We start from the raw sequence: 21468 nt of genomic DNA on the forward strand, positions 1-21468 counted from the left end.
AGTGGGAGGCCTTTGCCGCCGGTGAAATACCACTACTCTAGTCGTTTTTTCACTTACTTGGGGAGGCGAGCCCTGGGTGCTCGCGCCGGGTGCGACCCGCTCCAGGGACAGTGGCAGGTGGGGAGTTTGACTGGGGCGGTACACCTGTCAAACGGTAACGCAGGTGAGCTTATTAGGGAGGGCAAAAGCTCGCTTGATCTTGATTTTTCAGTATGAAAAGTTCATAGCGATGTCGCTTTTTGATCTTTCGATGTCGGCTCTTCCTATCATTGTGAAGCAGAATTCACCAAGCGTTGAATTGTTCACCCACTAATGGGGAACATGAGCAGAGTTTGGACCATCGTGAGACAGTTTAGTTTTACCCTACTGATGATATGTTGTTGAAATAGTAATCCTGCTCAATACGAGAGGAACCGCAGGTTCAGACATTTGGTGTACGTGCTTGGCTGAGCCAGTGATGCGAAGATACCATCTGTGGGATTATGACTGAACGCCTCTAAGTCAGAATCCCCCCCTAAACGTAACGATACCGTAGCGCCCATCCGCCAGGCCCGTCTTCTGGTGGGATTGTCAGTCAGGTTGGGACTCGCTGTAGAAGTCAAAAGGTCGCCAGGTGCACGATGAGGCCTCCCCCCAAGGCTGGGGGCACTCAGAGTCCAAGCAGGGACGGCCGGACTCGGGCTGGGGGCATCACTCAGGATGTGGAGGTTGGGTTGGGGACTTAGTCTCTGAGTGGATAAAAGCGGGCAGATTCCAAGCGTTATTATGAGCCGTCCTCCACTCAGCAGCCTCCATTGCTATATGGAAATGGCTAAATTGAAATGTTTCTTGCAGAAGAAATATGAAAAGCATAGCTATGGTAGCAATTGAAACGGAAGAGTTTCACAAAGTTAATGACACGACTGAATCCAAACAGAACACTAGTAATTTTATGATATAACCAAATATTTTGGGTGCCCTATACAAACCGCCAGCATAGATTTGAACTAACCTGTATTTGATAACACTTTTTATGGTCTTGCTTCGGGTGTGACCAGTTGCAGGTGATTCGTTTGAATTTTGAAAATGCTCAGTTATTAAAATAAATGTTTTTCTCCATGAAGTAATCCAACAATGTTTATGCCACCATCTTGTCAATTAAGCGACACTGGTGAGCGACACTGGTGAGTCCCATCATGACATGCAGCACTTTGGGAAGTGTCATGATCATGATGGCACTCACCTGTGACAAACAATGTGAGAAGATTTCAAATAGACAAAATGGCGGCGTAAACATTGTTGGATTACTTCATGGAGCAAAACATTTATTAAAAATTGATCATTTTCTAAATTGGTGGCAATATACTTGGCTAGTTATCTTTTTGAGTCAAATGAGAGGCTAATGGCAGGGCTAATTTGTTGTTGTGTAGCAGCATTAAGGGCAAGGCTGTTTTCTGTAGTTGTCTTCCAAGGATCCTCTATTTGTAACAGAATCCGCCATGACATTTCATACATTCCTGATTTTCACATGTCAAGGGTCCGGGCGATGGCAGCAGCTCAAGACCAAGGGCTACTACAGATGGGGGCATCAGACCTTTGGAGAAGAGGGGACCCTACATCATGTCCAAAGCCCCAGCCATTCACATGAAACTACGTAAGCACATCCCTGGCCCTAGATTGACACAATTCCTGTTTAAAGCCTTGTGATGATTCAGTGTTTCAGTGTCATAGCCTATGTTTTTATTTAAAGTGTTCTTCTGCATGTGACTGAATCCTGGCTTTAGAGAAACACCGTGAGATGGCCCGTAAAGCAATGAAGAAAAAAGGCCTTACCTCAGGGGGTCCAGTGATGCAACAGCCCAGGCAAGGAGGAAAGAGGTAAGAGATGTATGTTTGTAGGTGTGTATCATTGGACGCCTACAAATATGGAATTTGAGGTATTCGAGCTGTTACAATTCAGGTTTCTCTTGTTCCTCTTGTAGAAGTGTGAAGTTCAACAAAGGCTATGCTGCTTTGAGTCAGCATGCTGAAGAGACACTGGTAGCATTGGATTCAGACAGGTAAAGGTAAACTACACACATATGGCGCCGAATGTTGATCTGCCAATCGTTCGGCGCGCTGGGATTTAGGGACCACACCCTGGTGGATGTCTGACAGTGCAAATTATGGTCTCTGTTCAGAGGTGCTAAGTACTCTCTCTGGCAAACACTATTGGCAAGGCACTACTTAATGCAGACAGGGTCTTTAGAGATTGTTTTTTATTTAACCAGGCAAGTCAGAACAAATTCTTATTAACAATGACGGCCTACCTCGGCCAAACCCGGACGACGCTGGGCCAATTGTGTGCCGCCCTATGGGACTCCCAATCACAGCTGGATGTGATTCAGCCTGGAATCGAATCAGGGTCTGTGGTGATGCCTTTGTCACATTGTCCAAATCTGAGATCGGATTGAATCCCAGCCTAAGAGTTTTCCTAATGACATTATCTTGTCTTGACCTTGCAGTGATGATGAGCTAGATGTCGAGCAGTATTCCTCGGGATATTCTTCAGCCGAGGTGAGTGTGCCCAGTGTGAAAGAGTGTTTACTATACTCAGACCATGCTTCTACATAGAAAGGCTTGTTCGTTGAGCAGCAGTGCTCTCTATCAGGAACAGGGTTCAGTTTTTATATAAAATACTTGCCCTTATAGTCAACTGCACATCTATTCATATTTAAACAAGATTCAATACAAGTATATACAATGTAAAAAATTAAATCTGAAATCCACCTACAATTTATATTCTCCTCACACATTTTTCTTACACCTCCTGTCCGCATACCTTTTTTGAATTGTCATTCCATGGCTGACCTGTTGACCTCTCTGTGCAGGTACACCCAGACCTGAGCAGGCAGCTGCTGCAGGATGGATACCGGCTAGATGAGATCCCTGACGACGAGGACCTGGACCTCATTCCCCCTAAAGCCATGGGTTCCTCAGCCTGCTGCTGCGCTGAGGCCCCGTCGTGCTCCGTGCAGTGAGGAGGGCACTTAGTGCTGTGACCTGGCTGACCCTGCAGCTCTGTGTTTAAAGACTGGACCTCTGTTACCCTGACCTTAGCCACTGTTTAAGTCAAGGAAGGCCTCCTGTTACCCAAACCCTACCACTGTCTAAGCATGGAACCCCCCTAACACTTTAAACGCCTAGCCACTGTTTTTGCAGTGCTCTCTACACCCTAACTATGGACTGAAGTCATCCTAAGCCTTAGCCACTGTCCAAGCAGGGCTCTCTGTCACCCCAAAGGTTGACCTCTGTGTTATTTTGGATCTAGATGAAATGCTAACCATGCTACAGCCCCTCTGAATAGACAGGTGCAGGGTGATTCATCTCTGGACATGCACTATACTCATTCACCTGATGGAGAAGGTCACTGTCTTGTTGTCCTCTTTGGCATATCTCTCCCAGGTCTATTTAAACATAGAACATTGATATGCATACAGCAAATGTCCTAGAGCGGTTTGAACGCTAAAGTTTTTCCGCAAGCTTGTCTTGCTCCAATTCCCTTTCAAAGTAAGCCCTTTGAAAACAAACCTGAACATTCCCTAACTTTAGATATATTGATTGCCATTTTTAATACATCTTCCTAAAATTCCCTGTTTCTGTTGCAAATCCTTGGTATTAATCTTGGGTCTAACCTCAAACCCTGCTCTGTGGCTTTGACACTACATGGTTTACTTGTATGTGAATTAATGCTTTAAATTGTATAGGGAAACTAGCACTTACTCATGTCAGTCTGCCTTTCAATGCTTTAAAAAAAAGGGTTATGTTAAAGGGTTACAAAATGGCACTGTTTTTACTGTAATGTTACAGCAATGAGAACTGGTCAATCTTGTCAGGGTGTCACTGAGGTTAACTACTACCTCCTGACAATGCTGTACACAATAACCTACTTGATCCTCTGCCTACTACATATAGTAGTTACTGGATACTTACAGGGACGATCTGAACAGACAAGTCACCTACCTGTTGTTACATTTGGATCACTCTCACTCGCATGTCACTCAGCAAATTGTAAATTTACCCACCCGTATGTTAGTATTTTGGTATCTTCTGATTTTTAAATGAAGCAGTACATTGTCAGTACACTAAACATTTTGAAGAATTCTGTCTGTGTTGTCAGGCATTAGAATGGGTGATTCTCATCACTCGAGCCCTTACATGTGTGGCTAAAGATAAGTGTGTTTGCTAGTTGCTGTTTATCAGTGCAGACTTAATGTGGAAGTGTGTGTCAGTCTGGCGGTGTTTACACAAGCGACCCAATTCTGATATTTTTTTCACTAATTGGTCTTTTGACCAATCACATCAGCTTTGAAAAAGAGCTGCGGTGGAAAGTTCTGGCATGATTGGTCCAAAGACCAATTTAGCAGAAAGAATATCAGAATTGGGCTGCCTGTTTAAACGCAGCCATTGAGTGCTTGACCTGTGTGCTAGATAGATAAACATTGCACTCAACACCAACTGGTGCAGTCAGTACACTGCACTCGCCTATACTATGCAACTAATGGGACAATCTGCTTAAGTATCCTAGTTAAAACAATATACCAAGTGTTACTGAGTGCTAAATGTTTTTTTTTTAACTTGAGTTATTATGTATAGGAAACTATTTTTATTTGATTATAAAGATTGTTTTGCTATATTCAATATAATTAATATGCACACGTCCTGTTGTAATTTTCTTCTGGTTTGCTGGAGGGGATGTTACACCATTGAAAGTTATTTTCACAGAATTCAGAGTACTGTCAATCTAATCTCTGTCAAATATTTGTTATGTAGAAGAGCTTGAATGTACAGCATTGAGGATGCAGAATATGTTTATGATGAGTATTCTGGTATATTGGAAAGACATCTTGATAAAAGCAGGTTGGTTACGTTAGATCAGGGGTGTCAAACTGGGCTGTTGGTTTTTGTTTTAACCTTTCAGTTAAGACCTAGACAACCAGGTGAGGGTAGTTACTTACTAATCAGTGACCTTAATCCCACAATCAAGTACAAGGGAGGAGCGAAAACCCACAGACATTCTGCGCTCCGTGGAATGAGTTTGACATGTGGAATAAATAGATCGTTAACTGAACATAGAGACCACACATACTGTGGGGCCATAGTACCAGACCATTTCCATCCATTTGGGGGCAGTATTGAGTTGTCACAATATTATTTCATGGCGATGGAAGTAGCTAACAGGCTGTCATTACTTGCGTTACGTACATGCATCACTGTATAAATGTGTCTTTGTAGGCTATTTTATAGTTCACCGCTCAGCGGAGTAGTTTTTATCTGGGATTATAAATTGCATTAGTACTGTACCTCAATAGTTATATCATTTTAGCTTTGCATTATCAATGTTTGTCAAAAATGTAGGGCCGGCTAATTATTCAACAGGCAAGTTATCCACATGTCAAATGGAATTGTATTGAGGGAAAACGCCTGTCAGCATAACGGCCACACGCGATCTATTATGTACTATTTAATAGGCTCTAGTTTGCATGGACGGACAATGTTGCCATTCTCATAAAATTGCCATTCTCATGAGATTTGCATACGCATAGTAACTATTCAGCCAACGCTGCGCTGGAACTCTGGAACTTGTTGCTGTCACTGGGCGGGCCCTAATGATGTTGTACGCCTAGACGGGGGGTGTAATTCAAGTGAAGGAAAATCGAGTCAAGGGAGTTACCTCAACGGCTAGTTTTTCGAGATATGAGATCGGGCCATATTTCATGTTCGTCTTTCTCTAAATAAAAAAAAAAGAAGTGGCGAAAGATACAATTGAGAGTTACACAGCCAACATTCTACCTATCTGCTGGTGGACAAATTTACCCCCCCCCCCCCCCCCGTGCATGCACAATTTCTCTGTGTTTACAAGTGATTGAAACCGTGCCAGCGAAGAGGGAAAAGGATAACCTAGGAAGGAGGGATGGTGGACAATTCCGGTAGCAGCAAGGCACAAATGGTGAGTTGTTTCCCCCTGTTTGGCGCTGTGCCCTGGCTGGGTCTCGGCTGTGTCATAGCCTATAGGAGCGAGGTAGCGAACATTTATTTGCAGAGCAATATAGTCTCGTGCTTTTAGCCTATAAAAAGTAACGCTTTAAAAAAAATGGAAATCCTTATTAATATTTGGTTTTGATAGTTCAGCGTACGTCATTGCCAATGTCCTGTTTTAATTACAGTTATACATCCTACTGCAAATAAATAATGTATAGTGCGTAACCCAATAAAATAGATCAAATGCATGCATATTTTTATGCACTGTAAACTGCTCCCCTAATATGATTTAGATGGGGGGGGGGGGGGGGGAGTATATGTGCGTAGCCAGCTACGAACCTATACGCTGTTTACTCATGTACGTTTTCTGGAGCCTCGCCATATACATCCGGAAGGCAAATTTTGACTGACTGCACGAATAGAAGAGGCTGTAGGCCTATGTGTTTTGGATAAAATTATATTCGAACTTTAACAATCATCTAACGTTAATTTTGAATGTAGGATACATCTGGGTTGATTTATTGTTTCGGATTTAAGCTAAATTGACACCTTTTTGATGATAAGAAACAACTGTACGAGGCTACATGGTTCACAATTATTTCAAAGCTGTTATTGTTACTGATGTTTCTGTTAAAATCCAATGGCTTACATTGTTTTAGCTCATTCTTAAAGTGGTGCATATCTATTTCAATTGAGTGTTATGCGTTAACTCGAATTCATTTTTTTCAAATAAGAATCATAAATGCAATATGCTGTAGATCTATCTACAGGACGAAACGTGGTCTTGTAACTTCTGTATTATGTGCAGCTGTGCTGAACATTGTATCATTTTCCTATACTACACCTACGTATAAATATGTCCTGCATTTTACTACTGTACTTTTAGATACAATCACGTGTAGCACCAGATATTGCATACCATACAATCCTTTCATTTCTTTGTACTTTTTGTTGTTGTTGTTTGTTTATTAACAGTATTTTGCAGTGTCTTCTCCCCTTTCCTCAATGTCAATTAGCCTTTCCCTCATCTATTGTGCTCATGTTGAAACTTACCCATGTTATCCTCATGAAGTGGATGGTTTGTTGTAGCCTACTGTACTAAGTCTAATCCTGAAATATGGGACTTCCCTGTTTTTTTTATGTCTAAATAGTCCACTTTGTGTTATGCATGTTTTTATTAGAACCTGTAAAGCCAGACATCCAGTGGTAATTTGAGTTGTTGTTTTATGGTTGGCTATTGATGTCTTCCTCACTTCCTCTCCCAGCCCAGCATGTCACAGGAGAGTGGTCTGGGGGGTGTCTATCCTCAGGCAGGCACTGCAGGAGGAATGAAGCTGGAGGCTGTCATGGAGCAGCTGCAGCGCCAGCAGCAGGCCAGGCTGGAGATGGAGTGCAAAGAGAGGCGGCTCCGCGAGGCCCATATCATGTATGCCCAGCAGGTAGCAGCGCAGCAGGCCATCCTGGCCGCGGCCCGGGCCTCTGGAGCTGGCTTCATGGGCAAGGCCCTGGTTGGAGGTGCAGGGATACCCAGAGGAGGCCCACTGTCCCGGGTATCCAACCAGAGCAGTGTGGACTCAGAGAGGGAGGATGAGGAGGACAGAGGCAGGGATTCAGGGGATGATGAGGAGATGATGGATGGAGACGAGGAAGAGGGAGGGGCTAGTGGTCTTGAGTACCTCCGCAAGCAGACACTGGCTCTACAACAGGGTGCCTCCCGCCTCCCTTCGCATCCATTTGGCAGTTACTCTACCTCGGGCCCCCAGCAGGTGCCATTGCCACCTGTCAGGGTGAAGCAGGAGCCTGACGAGAGCCGCTCTCCTGCAGGGCCCCATTCTGCCACCTCCCCCAACGGGCAGGCTGACTGGAATAGCTTTGAGGATCAGTTCAAACAGGTAAGGCCACCTTGGCTTACCGCCATTCTACTCTCCTCATAAATGTATGTCAGTTCTCCTTTCTTAGATATATTCTCAAAATCCAATCCCAATGTAATTTTATGTCTGCCCTTGACATTAAAGAATAGATTTGTCCACATGAAGAAAGATTGGCACATTTCTTTGAATATTTCTCCTCGGTAGCTAACCTGGTATCCAAAGTTGTACTATCTCTTCCCCAAACACAGTGAGTCAACACAAAGCTGTATAATGAAAATACAAATGTCCCCCTTGGTAAGTAAGCGTCATTCCAGTCTCCTGTTGTGTGTTTTGTCTGATTTGTTTCTGCCCTCTCCTGCTGTGAGCGGGTGGGTTAATCTTAGCTTCGACACAGACCTCTCAGCCAGTATCTTTGTGAGACACTTACAATCACTGGGGAGGGCTGAGCCGCTCTATGGCTTTTGTGGCCAAAAATCCTAGAAGTGTGCACTGGCAGAGGGCCAGGCACGTGTGTCGCTCTCACTCACTGCGCTCTCTCTCTCTCTCTCTCTCTCTCTCTCTCTCTCTCTCTCGCACTCAGTGATTTCTCTCTTGCGCTCTCCTGGCAGACATGCAGCACACGGGGTGAGAAGGTAGAGGTATCCTAAGGCACAGTAGTGGTGCTACCCATCTGAAGGGTTTCAGCACTGTGCCAAGTGTACTTTTTCCATTGAAGGTAAATATTTCCTCACCGCTTTGTCACGGCGCGACAGAATGCAGAGTGGAATCCAAGCTATCCTTCATGGTTGAGTCAGCACTAGGGAAGTAGCATGTGTTGTGTAACAGCCCACCAGTGGTTGATATAAAAAGCCATGTTGCAGTGGAGTTGACAGATGTAGGAGGCAGAACAGATCTATTGCTGTGACTGACCGTTGCATTGCGTGTGCTGCACTATCATTTTCCAAGGATGTCATTACTGTCTATTTAAAGGGGAAATGGCTTTGGGACTGTCACTCCGTCTATTTCCAAATTTAGCTCCACAGGAGTGATGGTGGAAGGGGAAGTAAATAAATGACAGCAGATTGAGCCCTGGATTAGAGGCAGGCAGGCAGCAGCAGTGCTATGGTTAGAGTAGGCTACAGTTATCACAAAGAACAGACAGACAGGATAGAGGGTGTAGTAGACTTCTAGATACCACATTATTAGATCACAGTGGAAACAACCTGAATGAAAAGAAGTTTGACCACATTGTTATGTGACTGTGAACAAAAAAATGCATCATTGGCGGCAGTAGGTTAGAGGTGGTCGACATGTCTCTGTTTAGGCCAGTTGTCAGACAGCCACCAGTGATCAGAGAAGGAGAGGTGTCGCAGAGCCCTGGCCTGGCTATCTGTGGCGTGGTTCTTTTATTAGGAGAGGGGATTGAGCCTGGGGGCTTGGAGAGGCATTGTCAAATGAGAATTGGTCTGCGCATTTTTTTGTTTCCTCTCTTTTATCTTTCCTGTCATTATGTCAGTTCTGCAGTATTTAACGACTGCTCATCTCTTGTGGCAGTTTTAGGTTGCACTGCTGAAGGGGGACTTTTTTGATGGTATTGTCTTCAAGAGGCTGGAGAGAAGCCCCAGCAAATGCCACAAATACCATTCTCTGGAGGGAGTGTTGATTAATATTTTCAAAAGCAATGGCACACCATAATCTGGGTGTCACAATAGTTTGAACTAGCCTATTATATTAATTTATATTAAAGTTATAAAAAACAAATAGAACAACCTACCACTGATTTGATATTATGCAATTGTTAAATTAGCCAAGAATGGGAAAGGGGGATACCTAGTTAGTTTTACAACCTAATGCATTCAACTGAATGTCCTCTAAGTGTTTCCCAACTCCAGGTCTCCAGAACCCCCAACAGCACACATTTTTATTGTAGCCCTGGACAAGCACACCTGGTTCAACTTGTCAATTAATCATCAAGCCCTCAATGAGTTGAATTAGGTGAGTTTGTCTAGGGCTACAACAAAAATGTGTGCCGTTGGGGGTACGGGAGTTGGGAAACACTGCTCTACGACAGCACTCTGTGTCAAAGGTGCATGGTGTAAAGATTGGGGGTGGAGAGTTTGTGTTTTCTGTCATTGACTCATGTGTCGTGACCTCGCCCTTGCCCTAAACAGCAGAGTAAATAATTGTCAAACGAGAGGATGGACAAAAGCATTGCGTGGAGTGTTGGCCGGGGTGTTATTGGGCCTGGGCAGATCACTCTCTTTCCCCCCGGTCTGGGCTCCGCTGTAGGCCCACTAATTGACCTCTCGTATCCCTCTCCTCATGATAATCTCCAAGTGATTAATAGAGTAATAATCACGCCTGTGGACCGTGCCCTGGTGTGTCGGGCAGTGATAGCTAACTCCCTCCCTAGCAGCTCCATACTGGAGGGGTTGAGCTGAGCATTTTCTAATGATTATACTTGTGGTAGACTAGAGGTAGTTTTGGTTTCGCTGGTTTATCTGCCGTTTCTTCATGTTTACATCTTCGATGTTCCTTTTTTTTCTGGTGTCAAGGGAGACCTAATCAACAAAAGTTAGACTGGGGCTTCATTTGCATTGTAGTGATGACCGAGTCAGGGAGCGCTAAGTTGGGTCTAGGAGGGAGTGCTGGGAAGACCACTGGAGATGTGAGAAATGGTTTCTTTGCACTGTGACATGGTTTCTCAGAGCCCCTCTCTCATCGCATCTTTAAACTCCAAGCACTGCTGGTTTCTACTGCTGGCTGCTGCTAGTTACTGGCCAGGCATTAAAACTTGTTCGTTGAATGCATGCTGTTGCATAATTCAGCTGTCGCCCCAGCAACGCATCAGTCAGGAAATGGGGAGCTGGCTGCACAGCTGCAGCTGCCTGCGATGCGATCGATGGAGGTTGTGGGAGCTGCTTTTAGAGCAGGGAGGAGGGGGTGAATGTTAAGCCTCGTTTATGGCGGACATATTTAGCAGATGTATTCCACTATGCATTTTGACAATGAAATGTGGATCAAATGGAGCCTGATGCATCTGCCCAGCAGAGTGCTGGGAAGACCACTGGAAATGTGTGGGAAATGTTTGTTTTTTTGCACGGTGACATGGCTTCAGTTCTCAGAGATCGAGGCTGTGGTTGGAATCATGGGGCCTCTCTCCCTCCTTGCCTAGTCTGTGATACAGTACAGGTGTACGGCATCAGTATGACCTTGTTAAAGGCTTCACAATGTTGCCTTGTTTGTATTCACTATCCAATGCCACTTACTACCTGTTTTTCAATGATGTTGTATACTTGTTCAGTTTGAACCCTCCCATCTCCTTTGTTTAGCAACATCCTGTTTGTTTTCTCCTATTGACAGCTACTACTGGGGATCTGTAGCTATTATAAGCCAGATTCTTGCCGTGTTTAGTTAAGTGAACACAGTCTGCTTTTAGTTTATTTTCCTACCTGCCACAGGCTAGAGTTCTTCTCACACAGCCTTTTTTAACCAACAGAATTTCCCGGCCTAGATAATTCTTCACATCTATTTATAGAACCATTGTGAAACACCTATTTGTTGTACAGCTGAAAGCATTAAAAATACACGCACACACACAACGGTGTCTCATTAGTTCTACACAGGTTTTCTAATGGTTGTGTTTAAAGACTGGTTGAATAAGTATAGCTTAGTCCTGTTGTAGAATGTTTGTACAGTCTTTTGTCCACTCAGATGGATGTCTCTTGTGGAGCTGGCAATACCATAACTAACTTTACATTTTTCATTTCTGGTGTTCTATTGAGACTGAATCGTTGGTTACATATCAATTACTTTTTTGTGGACCATCGAGATCGCCAATGTGCTGGAGTTTCTTTTCAATTCAGAATACAGGAACTAACAGAATAAGAACCGATCAAGAACACACATCCTATGATCTGGGCTTTCTTGATGTGTCCTAATGTGATTCATGTGATTGATAGGCTGAGCGCTAAGAGGTTAACATTGCCTAATTTGGCCTTTTAATTTCAGAGCTTGTCTTAAAACAGATTAGACTGCTCAGGGCCTCCATGATTCCAGCTTTAGTTTTAGTTTGTGGTGGACAACTACCCGGTGAGATTGTGGCTGGAGCCAGGATTTATGATAATACAGTTTGAGAAGTTTATGATTATATAAATTAGGATATCCGTAGTTTATGTTGCTCTTGTGTTAGGCTGATTTAAGATGTGGCTTTAACAGTGTGTTTGAACTAAGTGTCCTTGTATACGTTTCTATTTTCATGCTTCAGGCAGTCCACATGAATGAATTATCTATGTTGATGTTTTTCTTGTGTATTTTAATCCAGTCTTTATTTTCATAACCTGGGTTTCAGTGATGGAGCATTTCTAACTCTTTAAACAAACTGGCGCTGTGATTATACGTTTGCTTCACATGGTGCCTTGCGTCTGTAGTGGGATTTTCTGTCTGTTTGTGGCCCAGTGCTTTGTGGGCCTTCGTTGTGCCTCATTAACAAAGGGCCCTGGCTGGGTGGTTTGGGTGTAGGAGGCAACACGCGAAAAGCACCCGACTCCACCATTCTAATAGCATTCTTTCCATCAGAGAATAGTCTGTACTAAATGTAACTGTGCTAGTTTGACTTGGTATAGAAACCAATACAGAACCTGTTTAGGTGTCAGATTTACAGAGATTTAGAAGGGAGACGTGAGCCTGAGTAATCTTGTGAGATGATGGAACCATGGGGCTATGGGAAGGCTCCTTTGTGGGAGTTTGCTTGCGGTATCCTGCTCCTAACAGTCAAGTGTGGAATATTCCACTAACCTAGAAATAGAGGTAGAGAGATGAAGGGGGAGACGTTGTGGAGGGGTGGGGTCAGGGGGATATTGGTCTGTCTCAACATTGCACTGCCCCACCCAAAGGAAACATTCCAGACGGAATTAAAGAGTTAACTGTTCAAACAGTGAGCATTCTCATTGTGGATCCTACAAGAGGCTGGGGGGGGGGCGTATCTGTGCTGTTCTGTCAGGGCCGTGATTGGTGATCTTTTAATTTATTTTAGTCATTGTCACAGGGGCTGTAAAAGAAAAAGGAGCGGGAGGGCTGGTGCAGGGAAAGACACTTATTTTATTTATCTCCGTCTCAAAGGGCACACCTGCTGCTGCTGGGAGAGAGCCCTCTCGGGGAGGCTGGTCTGGTCTGGGGGAACCCTTATGGCTCCTCTCCACTTCTCTCTCAGACAGACAGACAGACTGACAATGCTGTGCTAAAGATGTGCACCAGCTGACCTGACCAGAGCTTGGCCCACTCAACCTCAGCTTTATTGGCAGTGATGAGTCTACCGACCATGGATTGGCATAGTGATTTTTGTCTGAGGCTACAGGGAAGAAAGGAGTTGTTGAATTTCAAGATCCGTGCTCTTGATTGCAGCTCCAGCACTATGGCCACATGAACCAAAAAGAGGCCAAATATTATTAAAGATGGTGTTTTCTGCCACCATATGTAATAATAATAATTTGGTGGGTGTTTCTGTATTTGTCCTATTTTATACATCTACAAGTAGGGCGGGGCGATATGGCCTTAAAATCATACACATGGCCAAAAGGATTTGTTGAACGTCTCACTCCAAAATCATGGGCATTAATATGGGAAGGCTTTCCACTAGGTTTTTGAACATTTCTGCGGGGACTTACTTCCATTCAGTCATGAGCATTAGTGAGGTTGGACACTGATGTTCGGCAATTAGGTCTGGCTCGCAGTCCGCTTTCCAATTCATCCCAAAGGTGTTTGATAGGGTTGAGGTCAGAGCTCTGTACAGGCCAGTCAAGTTCTTCCACACCGATCTCACAAACCATTTCTGTGTGAACCTTGCTTTGTGCATGGGGGGGGGGGGGGCATTGTCATGCTGAAACAGGAAAGGGCCTTCCCCAAACTAGCCCGAACCATTCAAAAAATAGCCCCAGCATTACTCCTCCTCCACCAAACATTACAGTTGGCACTATGCATTGGGGCAGGTAGCATTCTTCTGGTATCTGCCAAACCCAGATTAGTCCGTCGGACTGCCAGATTGGGAAGTAAGATTCATCACTCTAGAGAACGCGTTTCCACTGCTCCAGAGTCCGAAGGCGACGAGTTTTACACCACTTCAGCCGATGCTTTGCATTGCACATGGTGATTTAAGGCTTGTGTGGGGCTGCTCGGACACAGACACCCATTTCATGAAGCTCCCAACAAACAGTTCTTGTGTTGACGTTACTTCCAGAGGCAGTTTGGAGCTCTGTAGGGAGTGCTGCAACCGAGGACAGATGATTTTTAAGTGATACGTACTTCAGCCCTCAGTGGTCCCGTTCTGTGAGCTTTTGTGGCCTACCACATCACGGCTGAGCTCTTGTTGCTCCTAGACGTTTCAACCTCACAATAACAGCATTTGACAGCATTACAGTTGACCAGGGCGGGTCAAGCAGGGCAGAAATTTGACCAACTGGAAAGATGGCATCCTATAACGGTGCCATGTTGAAGTCACTGAGCTCTTCGGTACGGGCCATTCTACTGCCAATGTCTATTTATGGAGATTGCATGGCTGTGTGCCCGATTTTATACACCTGTCACCAATGTGTGTTGCTGAAATAACCGAATCCACTAGTTGGAAGGGTCCACATACATGTAGTGTATCCCAATTTTAAAAAATGTAACTTATGGGTGATTTAATTATATATCTTGATTAATACAATACATCTCGATTAATAAAACCAATTCTCTAAAGAAACTTTATTGTACAATTTAAAGGTAAAATACGCTGCATTTCAAACAGTCAGTAATAAGCTATTGAATTCACCGCTTGTGAAATTATACCTAGGCTTTCCACAACCACAAGACCCACTAATATTTTAATTATTGTTCATTTAAGATATGAACACACCCTTCTGTCTGTCTCGGTTTGAACAGCCTGTAAATTTTGTTCAGATGTTGAAGTCAAGCAGCCTACCTTTTTTTTTCTCAGAATGAGAACAAGTTGCCATGTTGCACATGTGTAAAACAGCAACTAGACAGCTAGTATAAGTCTTTGGCTAAAATGCTCCTAGTGGTACGTGGTAGCGCAATGCCACATGTGACAAACTGAGCATTACATTTCCAGAGTCAATGTTCATTGATACAACCACAATGTGAGGAGTTGCGACATGAACAAGGGTATAATTTAGAAAAGGTCAACCTCCCCTTTTATTACGGTAAAATATTGTCTCAATGTGTTTCGGTGTCCGTATGAGTGATTCTGTTGGACCAAACCTCAAATGCAAATAGCGAGTTGAAACTGCTTGTCAGAGAGGAAGAAGTGATCTCTCATCTTTGTTGTTAGTGGCAGGGGGAGGAGCTTGGTATGCATGTGTGTAAATGGGAAGACAACGTGAGAACAAGTGGCCATAAACACACATAATAAATAAATTACCTAGATTCTTAATTCGATATATTGCCCAGCCCTATGTACAAGTGTGTATTAATATTCATGTGTGAATTGGAAATGTGTTTTTCGCATATCCCAACTGAGTCACCCTCAGAGTTGGGTCACAGCCCCCCCCTCCCGTCAGGGATTCAAACTAGCAACCTTTCGGTTAGTGGCCTATCGCTCAAACCACTAGACTACCTGCCGCCCTAACCTCAGTGATGTTTCAAATGTACGTTCTTGATAATGACAATAAGAGTATGGCTTGCTTAAATCTGATCTCTATTTCGTATCGGTTGCAATGCTGAGCACAATGTTTACCAAGGCAAAAGTTCTCACATATTAAATGCAAATGGCACATGCCCTTAGGGCTATTTCACACACCCAGTCCCAATATCAGCTACATTTGTGTGATTTGTCCAGTTCATGTACTGTTTCTCCAAGATGGCGTAGCAGTAGGTCGTCCTGTCCTGTCGTGTCCCTGTATATATCGTTTATTTTTCGTTTTTTACATATTTTCTCCACATATCTCTTTGAAAACATTTTGCTAAACCCTAAGCTTCCAAATACTCTCCTGCAACCCGACTCACCCAATGTAGCTATTTTTCCTAAAGTATTTATATTTACTTCGGGACCCCTCAACTGAAGCTAGCCAGCTAACCAGCGGGTATGCTAGCGGTCTCCAGCTAACCGGTCATCAGCTAACCTGTAGTTCGGAAAGCTCTCGCCTGTTCGTACAACGCGACTTTAACCAGAGCACAACGGACCTATTTATTTTTCATCCCCGGATTCCCACCGCAAACGGAACATCTTTCAGCTGGATTTTTCAGCAACTAGCTATCTAGCTAAACCGCAACCTCGGATTACTCCTGGCTAGCGTTTCCACCCACTTAGCTTGAAGCTAGCCCGGCCGTAGCACCTGTGCTACTCCTGAGCTACAATACCCGGGCCCACGACCGGTCTACCGATGTCATCGCATGAAGAGGAATAAACAGACTCACCCCATCGCGACGTCCCCCAAAGGCTAACTCTCTAGCCCTCGCTATCGCTAAACCTTAGGGCTATTTCCCCCCCCCCTACTGATGGCTGGTGTAATCTGATCAGTCACCAGCAACCACAAGCCCCGCTCCCTATCTCCCTATCCCCCCTCTTCTCTATTGCGCCCCCTTTTTTTCTCCCTCACTCTTCATCCTCAATGACCATATCCTTCCCACTATGACATATCTCAACAACTGCTCTTTAATGAAGCCCCCTATGCACAGACAGATGAGAGGAAATGGCCGAGTGAAACAAAGGCCTCCACCATGGCTGCAGCCAGGGAACAGAGCCAAGCTGAGCTCCGATGTCACAGCAGAGCCTCGTCATTAAACTTAACATTTCTATCTCCGTCTAGAAGTGAGTGAATTCTCACTAACACCACTGACTATTTAGTATCCGTCTGTCTTTAGAACAGACCGGAGGGAAGGGTGGGTCGGGTCTGAGTTTAATCCTGGCGTGTCGAAACCGGGCTGCGCTCCCTATTGAAAGCACAGTGTGGAGGTGAGGAGTGAAAGGCGTTTCGCTATTGTTAGTGGCCGTCTCCGAACCCTGGCGGTGGTTTGGCTCAGGTCCAGGCCAGTGGCAGGCGGGCTCTGAGTTGCTAAATGACCCGCTGTGTCAGAGGCCCTGGGTAAACAACACTGCAGCAGCAGCGCAGCTGACTGGAGCCTGGCACCCAGCCAGGCAGAGGAGCAGGAGGTGTGTAGGAGGGAGGCTTTCCTTTCACTGCTGCCTTTCTCTCCTCCCACCTCACCGCAGTCCACCCCCTGCTCTAACGGCATGTGCAGACGACCTGCCTGCCAACCTCCTGTGTAGCGTACAGTATATTACAGCGCAAGTGTGTGGCCAGGTTGTTAATCTGCCAAGTCTTCACAATACAGGCCTCCGTGTAATCGCCCCCACTTGTCAGCACCGGTCTCTTGCAGAGGAGGCAGAGGGAGAGAATTCGCCACTCGTTTATAGTGGTAAACGTAATATTTCGCCGCAAAACCAATGTCTGCTTTGCTGTGCCAGCTGATGTTTTCACACATTCGGAAATCTGAGAATTTTCACCGTGTCGAGTCGTGTTTCACCCTATTTCTGAACTAAATGCGTTCTCTGTGCTGTTGTGAAGCAGTGAAACTTGTATTTTAGAAACATTTCACTTGCAAATCAGGCACATGGGATAGATTGGACTTGCGAAGGTCTTTCTTGAGGCTTGTCTTTCTGAGCTCATGTTTCTCAACTCAAACAACCCTACTCCCAACTTTGAAATCAAGCAAACTACTTTTGTCTGATTTCTATATCAGTATGGTGAACAGTTCCTGGCTCTAGAGATTCAGATTATATTAAATGTGAGATATAGAAATGGGGGTTTGATAGATTAGGAAATACAACCTGTGATTATTTTTTGCTGATCTAGTTAGTAGACAATCACATTCTCAATAGAACTATGAACCATGTCAACTGGAGTCGATCATTTCAAAAGCCGTGTTGGTAAATGATTTAAAAGGTTGGTCCAAAAATGTTAATTATTAACCTCAAGCCTTTGAAGAGAAAGAGTTGGGACTGCATTGAATGGTAAAGATTATGTTCAGTATAAAATGGAGGATACTGTGGTATACCTGATAAGGTATGGAATGAGTAGGAAGATAAGAAGATCAACTGAAAAAAAAGAGCCTTTGCAAGTTTTGGATCCATGCAGATTTCAGAAATCAGACATTTGCATGGATCTAAATGTGAGGTCTGTGGAGGCTGTTTTCTTTCCTCACCTGAATTAGCCTAGATTGGTCCACCATCTGGTCAAACAAAAGACATCCAGTCAGACCTGCCTGACTCAAATAAATGTGTTTTAATCCTCCACCAACAATTAACCTAGAATGGTTGACGTGACTCACAGCGCAGGGAGAACTGTGACCACACTGGTCTGGAAAGGAGGAGAATTTACATGACACGAATGGAATTCAATAGAAAAGGCTTTGAGAATGTAAATGGATTTTAGAGATGCGCTTGTTTTGAAAAATAACAGGAATTTCACATGAACAGTGGATACCAAAATGTATCTCAATCTTACCTCCATTTTTTTTATGTCCTCTGGATTCTAAAAGAAAAATGACGAGTTCAACAACGGTGGGCCTGACAGTTAGCCTTAATTATTGCACAGCATCTAGCCTAGTTTACACAATTTTTCTCTGGCCTACATTGATTTTGTCACCCTAATTTTGGCCATCCTACAAGGGTAAAAACCATAATGAATTATGATAGAAAGATTAGGTTTGGACAATTTGCTTTTTATTTGTTTAATATGAAGAAAGTGCAACATTTCAGGAACATTTTTGTCAAACTTGTTTAACTGCATTACTCAAATGTTGAAAGTGTCAGTTTATCATTCTGTATGCTTTTATAGCATCAATATAGTAAATGTCAGTGGGTTGTTTACTCTTATGATTTAACTGCTAAATAAATAGTTCTTTCCTTATTTAGCAGGAACTCTATTTTTGAACCACCCAGTAGAGTATGTGAAAGGAAGGCCCGGAAAATGATTCCTGCCAACAAAGCCATAGACTGTTCTTTGCTTCTTCACGGCAAGCGGTACCGAAGCAACAAGTCTGACACCAACGGCTCCTGAACAGCATCTATATCCTTAAGCCTTAAGACTGCTAAATAGCTAACAAAGTGGCGTCACCGGCTTTCTGCTTTGACACTCTACACACACTCTACACACTCATTCACACGGACACTCCAACACACTCCAATGCTTACTTACAAGCCCTTCCCAAGAATCTAGAGAAATATTTTTTTTAAATAGAGAAAAATAATAACAAGGAATAAATACACAGTGGAACACGGGATACCAGTGCAGAGTCGATTTGCAGGGGTACTAGGTAATTGAGGTTGGTAGATGTATACAGTGCCTTTGGAAAGTATTCAGACCCCTTGGCTTTTTCCACATTTTGTAGTTTCTTATTCTAAAATTGATTACGTAGTTCCCCCCCCCCCCTCAATCTACAAACAATACTGCATAATGACAAAGCTAACTTTTTAAAATACATTAACACATTAGTGCTTTGTAGAAGAACCTTTGGCAGCGATTACAGCAGGGGTGGGCAACTCCAGTCCTCGAGTGCCTGATTGGTGTAACTTTTTCTCCATCCTTAGCAAATACAGCTGATTATTCAAATTGCATTCTAAACTGAAGATCATGATTTGGTGATTATTGGAGTCAGGTGTGTTAGCTGGAGCAAGAGCCTGATTGGTGTCACAGTTTTGCTCCAGCTAACACACCTGACTCCAATAATCACCAAATCATGATCTTCAGTTTAGAATGCAATTTGAATAATCAGCTGTATTTGCTAAGGATGGAGAAAAAGTTACACCAATCAGGCACTCGAGGACTGGAGTTGCCCACCCCTGGATTACAGCCTCAAGTCTTCTTGGGTATAATGCTACAAGCTTGGCACACCTGTATTTGGGGAGTTTCTCGCAATCTTCTCTGCAGATCCTCAAGCTCTGTCAGGTTGGATGGGGAGCATTGCTGCACAGCTATTTTCAGGTCTCTCCAGAGATGTTCAATCGGGTTCAAGTCCGGGCTCTGGCTGGGCCACTCAAGGACATTCAGAGACTTGTCCCGAAGCCACTCCTGCGTTGTCTTGGCTGTGTGCTTAGGGTTGTTGTCCTGTTGGAAGGTGAACCTTCGCCACAGTCTGAGGTACTGAGCACTCTGGAGCAGGTTTTCATCAAGGATCTCTCTGTACTTTGCTCTATTCATCTTTGCCTCGATCCTGACAAGCCTCCCAGTCCCTGAAAAATATCCCCACAGCAAGATGCTGCCACCACCATGCTTCACCGTAGGGATGGTGGCAGGTTTCCTCCAGACGTGACGATTGGCATTCATATCAAAGAGTTCAATCTTGGTTTCATCAGACCAGAGAATCTTGTTTCTCATGGTCTGAGTCTTTAGGTGCCGTTTGTCAAACTCATAGTGGGCTGTCATGCCTTTTTACTAAGGAGTGGCTTCTGTCTGGCCACTCTACCGTAAAGGCCTAATTGGTGGTGTTCTGCAGAGATGATTGTCCTTCTGGAAGGTTCTCTGATCTCCACAGAGGAACTCTAGAGCTCTGTCAGAGTTACCATCAGTTGAATTTACCAATCAAGTTGTAGAAACATCTCAAGGATGATCAATGGAAATAGGATGCTCCTGAGCTCAATTTTGAGGCTCATAGCAAAGGGTCTGAATACTTATGTAAGTAACACATTTCTTTTTTTGTTTTTAATACATTTGCAAATGTCCAGAACCCTGTTTTCACTTTGTCATTATGGGGTGTAGATTGCTGAGGAAATAGTTTTATTTAATACATTTTAGAATAAAATTAACAAAAATGTGGAAAAACTCAAAGGGGTCTGAATAGTTTCCGAAGGCACTGTATTTAGGAATTTAGTGACTAGGCAATAAACGGTTCCAGCAGCGTATGTGATTTATTTAACAAGGCATGTCAGTTAAGAACAAATTTACAATGACGGCTTACCGGGGAACAGTGGGCTAACTGCCTTGTTCAGGGGCAGAATGACAGATCTTTACCTTGTCAGCTCTGGGATTCAATCCAGCAACCTTTTGGTTACTGTCCCAACTCTCTCTAACCACTAGGCTACCTGCCGCCCCGATAAGTCAAGAGTTGATGTAAAAAGGGTCAATACAGATAGATGCCTGTATTGCAAGAATCAAGTTTTTTTTTTTATGATACCCTTATGTCTCAACTCCTGAAATTGTGTGAAGAGCAGACTACCAAAACGGGAGAGTCAATGAACATTGATTCTGGAAAATAAATGCTCTGTTTCTGTTTTGAGCTGCATTGGGGTACCACGTACCACTAGCAGCATTTTAGCCAAAGACTGGTATACTAGCTGTCTAATCTGTGTTTTATAAATGTGAAATGAGCATAAAAATCTATTATACAAGGAATTGGCAACTTAAGGTAGGCCACTTGATTGTCATCATCTGAACAAAGTGGACAGGCTAGCATGCTGTTCAAACAGTTAGAGATGGACTGAAGATTATGTCCATAACAATTACACTGTTCTACCTTGTTAGCTAGCAAATAGATTACAAGTTGGCAAAACTTGAAGTATAAAAATGAGCTTGTGTCCTCACTAGCATGTGGGTTTGTGCTTGAGAGATTGAGACCTACCTGT

The 21468-nt window shown here is 43.9% G+C and overlaps 1 protein-coding gene across 3 annotated transcripts in view; it reads left to right on the forward strand.

Moving 5' to 3' along the window:
• Window positions 1-21468, forward strand: part of LOC109895421 (AT-rich interactive domain-containing protein 3B) — a 75253-nt gene that overhangs the window by 4360 nt on the left and 49425 nt on the right. For 2 of the 3 annotated variants that reach the window (XM_031830857.1, XM_031830859.1), the window contains exons 2-6: window positions 1516-1633; window positions 1764-1857; window positions 1962-2535; window positions 2850-5968; window positions 7266-7892. In XM_031830857.1, coding sequence (XP_031686717.1) covers window positions 5933-5968; window positions 7266-7892 — 663 coding nt within the window. In that variant the 5' untranslated portion in view covers window positions 1516-1633; window positions 1764-1857; window positions 1962-2535; window positions 2850-5932. The remainder of the gene's footprint in view (window positions 1-1515; window positions 1634-1763; window positions 1858-1961; window positions 2536-2849; window positions 5969-7265; window positions 7893-21468) is intronic. The other variant, XM_031830858.1, reaches the window with a different exon arrangement.

The sequence above is a fragment of the Oncorhynchus kisutch genome, linkage group LG8, assembly GCF_002021735.2.
Source record: "Oncorhynchus kisutch isolate 150728-3 linkage group LG8, Okis_V2, whole genome shotgun sequence".
In the NCBI taxonomy this organism is placed as follows: domain Eukaryota; kingdom Metazoa; phylum Chordata; class Actinopteri; order Salmoniformes; family Salmonidae; genus Oncorhynchus; species Oncorhynchus kisutch.